Source organism: Teleopsis dalmanni, chromosome 2 (genome assembly GCF_002237135.1).
Source record: "Teleopsis dalmanni isolate 2A chromosome 2, ASM223713v2, whole genome shotgun sequence".
Taxonomy (NCBI): Eukaryota; Metazoa; Arthropoda; class Insecta; order Diptera; family Diopsidae; genus Teleopsis; species Teleopsis dalmanni.
This window is the reverse complement of record NC_051847.1, coordinates 245,427,971-245,432,308: the sequence shown is the minus strand read 5'-3', so window position 1 is coordinate 245,432,308 and position 4,338 is coordinate 245,427,971. Positions and strand designations below refer to the sequence as shown.

The 4,338-nt window shown below is 31.0% G+C and overlaps 1 protein-coding gene across 1 annotated transcript; it reads left to right on the top strand.

Moving 5' to 3' along the window:
• Positions 1–3,766, top strand: LOC119682749 (sodium-independent sulfate anion transporter-like; the record flags this gene model as incomplete). The annotated part of the gene is given in 5 exon segments (XM_038096252.1): positions 1–374; positions 704–1,481; positions 1,550–1,852; positions 1,940–2,085; positions 2,147–3,766. Coding segments are annotated over 5 exon segments (1,917 nt in total). The 3' UTR covers positions 2,489–3,766.
• Between the last annotated feature and the right edge of the window lie 572 nt (positions 3,767–4,338).

The following is a 4,338-nucleotide window of genomic DNA, read 5'->3' as shown; positions in this document are numbered from 1 at the left end:
AGTAGCTGCAAAGAAAGAGAAATAAAATGCGTGTGGATGCGTCATCTACAAGAGAAAGTGGGAGCACCGGTTCAGAAATTTCTCTAAATATACCGCCAAGCGGCTTATACAATGGTTCCAGTGATTGTATAATACAGGAGGATGATCCGAAGAACTCGTTAAGTTGCTGGCAAGTTTCTTGTGAATGGATAAAGCAAACATCAGCAAATGTTTTTCGGAAAAAAACTTTATACAAACGCATGCCCATCCTGACCTGGCTTCCAAAATATAATCGACACGATTTTATTGGAGACTTCGTTGCTGGTATAACGGTGGGTCTTACAGTAATTCCACAAGGATTGGCGTATGCAGGCATCGCTGGTCTAGATTTGCAGGTTAGTCGCAATATTACAGAGTTTTTATAAAAATTACATAACATTTTGCTGATTATGAATATAAATAGTATAAAATTATTTTGAATACATTATATAAATTATACAACGCATTTAAATATTGAAATTTATATAGTTATATATTGCTGAAACATTCATTCATAAGTAATACTAACTAATATAAATTTCTGTCGAATGTGGTGAAAAATAATCACAGAACTGAAAAATAACTAAAAATAATATTAAATAAGAATCATTTTCACCACAAAATTATTTATAAAATCTTTTTACATCAATTTTTTTTATAATTTTACCATTCTAATTGTTTACAGTACGGTCTATATGGATGTTTTCTTGGTTGTTTCATTTACATATTTATTGGATCTAGTAAAGATGTACCAGTGGGACCAACGGCCATATCAGCGCTGCTAACATTTCAAACTGCACAAGGTAGTTGGGAGCGGGCAGTATTGTTAACATTTTTAACTGGCCTCATAGAAATATGTATGGGAGTTTTTCAACTAGGATTTTTAATTGACTTCGTATCAGGACCTGTGAGTGCTGGATTCACAAGCGCAGTTTCCTTGATTATATTTACATCGCAGCTTAAAGACATTCTTGGTGTTAACACTAAAGGCGTCACTTTTCTGGATATGTGGATTTCCATTGTGAATGATATTCATAATATAAGTTGGTATGACGCGGCTCTAGGACTTTGTTGTATAGTTGTATTACTAACTATGAGGGTAATGGCCAGCACGACATTCGGACCCAAGGAGGGTAAAAAAGGATGGCAGAAGTTTTTAACCGGACTGTTTTGGTTAATTGGCACATCTCGCAATGCTGTTTTAGTTTGTGCGGCTTCGGGTTTTGGATACTATTTGTTGAATTCTGGAAATGATTTATTTCGTATGGTTGGCTATGTACCGAAAGGACTTCCGAATTTTCAATTGCCGCCCTTTTCTTTGATTACTATATCAAATACAACAACTGGAGAGACTGTATCCACATATGAAAATTTTGGGCAAATGGTAAGCAATTTAGGATCAGGACTGATTGTTGTACCCTTGATATCACTTTTAGAAAACATGGCTGTAGTTCAAGCTTTTGGTAAGCTATTATCATATAATGGTTTATATTAAATTTAAAATTGACGTACTATTTTAAATATTTAACAGCAAATGGAAAGCCTTGTGACGCTACTCAGGAATTAATTGCAATTGGTGTCTGTAATGTAGCGAATTCCTTTGTACAGGGTTTTCGAGGCAATGGTGGTATAGCGCGTGGTGCTGTACTAAATGCCAGTGGATGTCGTACTCAATTATCTAATTTATATACTGGCGTGATTGTTATCATCGCACTGCTCTACCTGACTCCTGCATTTTATTATATACCAAAGGCGACGCTTGCGGCAATTATAGTGGCCGCAGTTATTTTTATGATACAATACCGAGTAATTAAACCAATGTGGAGGACTAAAAGTAAGAATAACATAGTCTAAATTTTGTGTACAAAATATGTGTTATACAATCACCATGAAAAAAATCCATTTATCTTTCATCCCGCAGAAACTGATCTTATACCTGGGATTGCGGCGTTTATTGCCTGTCTGGTACTACCATTACAAATCGGAATACTCGTTGGAATTGGAATTAATGTAGTCTTCATATTATATCATGCTGCTCGTCCTAAGTTGCGTGTAGAAACGCTAACAGTAAGATTTTCATTGGAAGTAATTAGTATTTTATTGACAAGCACTGCTTTTCATTTTACAGACCTCTAATGACATAAATTACTTGATGCTTACTCCAGATCGTTGTCTAATCTTTCCCTCAGTAGAGTTTGTCCGAAATGTTATCAACAAACAAGGCCGAAAGTCCACGTTACCGGTGATTATTGATTGCACCCACATTTATGGCGCAGACTTTACAGCCGCTAAAGTCGTTTCAACAATGATCGGCGAGTTTCAAGCAAGAAATCAGAAGATATTTTTCTACAACTTACAACCGCGTGTTGCCCAAGTATTTGTTGGACTCAATAAGGATTTAGTCGTGTTGTATGATATGAACTCTTTGGAAATGGAGCTTTCAGGAAAGGCTCATCAATCAATCCAATAAGTGAGATTAAAATCAACCAATGTAGGAAAACATTTCAATTAACTAACATAATAAGGCGTTTCTATTACTTACTAGTTTGAAGAATAAATTAACTTATTAGATAGGTGAATTATAATTGCTAATTTAAATGGGAGCATCATCTAAGTTCAACTAGTTTTTTTTCTCAATGAAGATAAATGCTGCCCGTTAGCAAAACAAACTTAGAATATTTTAATTAATGTTAATATGCGAATAGTATTATAGTTTTCATAGGTACTGAGTAAATGTAAATATTAAGCTTAAACCAAAAATAATCTTTTCCATACTAATAACAGTATAGATTAAATTTTTGATTAATTAGTTTTAACAATAAAATAAAAAGTAATACATTTGTATTAGTTTTTTTCTGACAATTTTTTTCTATTATTGTAATATTACGAACTTTCTAAATCAACTCTAGAAGAAATGTACAACAGCCAAAAGGTGTAAGAAATACTTTTTAATAACAAATTTTCAAATAGGAATTATGAAAGGAATTATCTTTTCCAGCACTTCGTCATTGGTTAAGTTTGAACTTATAATCAGATCCAGATAAAATTTTCTACTTAATTTTTATTTAAAGTCAAATACAACGAATAAATTATTTTTAATTATAGGGATTCAAACAATAATATGAAAACTACAATAAAGATTCCTTCTCTATGAATTGAATTTTTGGCTACCATATACCTGTTTCGAGTAGCTTTCAATCTTTGAAAGTATTTTTGCGATTAAATTATTAGTTAATAATTTTTTAAATCAAATGCACCAAAAGTTAAACTTCTGCCCTATTAAATTTTTCAAATACAGACCTACATTTATTGACAATAATAAATGTAATAAGACGTCGCAAGGCGCTCTCAGCTTTTTAGAGCCTTTTCCAAAATGAACCATCAAGAGGTTTACAACAGCAATTTCCCTTAGCCAACCATCGCAATCCACACTTTCTAGATTATAGAGGTTGTTCATGAATGGAAGAAAACATGCTACAAAGATAGGCAGTAATACAAAACCAAATAGTGTGTGTTATGTCTGTATATATTATCACATCGACATTTATTGAAGATGATTTCGTTGTGGCATTTTGGGCTATCAGTTTAAAATTATATCTTATGTTAATTTTGATAGCCACAGTAAATTGGAAGCAACGATTAATTGTATATTGACACATTATATGAATAGCATTGGTACACTGTACTTAATATATGTTTAATTATAAAGTGCATAATCGGTTTTATTGGGAGTAAAATGTATTTAACACAAATATATGTATATACAGAGGTAATATAATGTAATACAATTAATTCTACAAAAATACTAATTAATTCATTATTCAAAATACAAATCCTTTTAAATTATTAGTTATTAAATATATAGAATTGATATAAATTTTATATGATGAATATATTTTATATGATTAAATTAAATGTAGTTAATTATTCTATTTTATACGATTAAATTAAATTAAGTCAATAGTTCTATTTTATTTATAATAATAAAAAAACTTGAACATACAATTATATATGTTAAAATATAAATCATAGTTAATAACTAAACAACATGATGATTATTAATATACTTCATGGTTATTATGCATTTCTACTACAATTGTTAGATATTATTGTAAAATTATTAATGTAAGAATGTTTTAGTGTGTTTCGTCTAATATGTCAGTGCTGTTCCGTATAAAAATGATTCAGAATAAAAATGATTATCAAACAAGAAAGACGCATCTTTTACTTTAACATAAAGTAGCAGGACAAGTTTAACATCAATAGTATTAGATATACTATTGCTACTATAAGGCACAACAATGTCTTCACTGCCAAGTA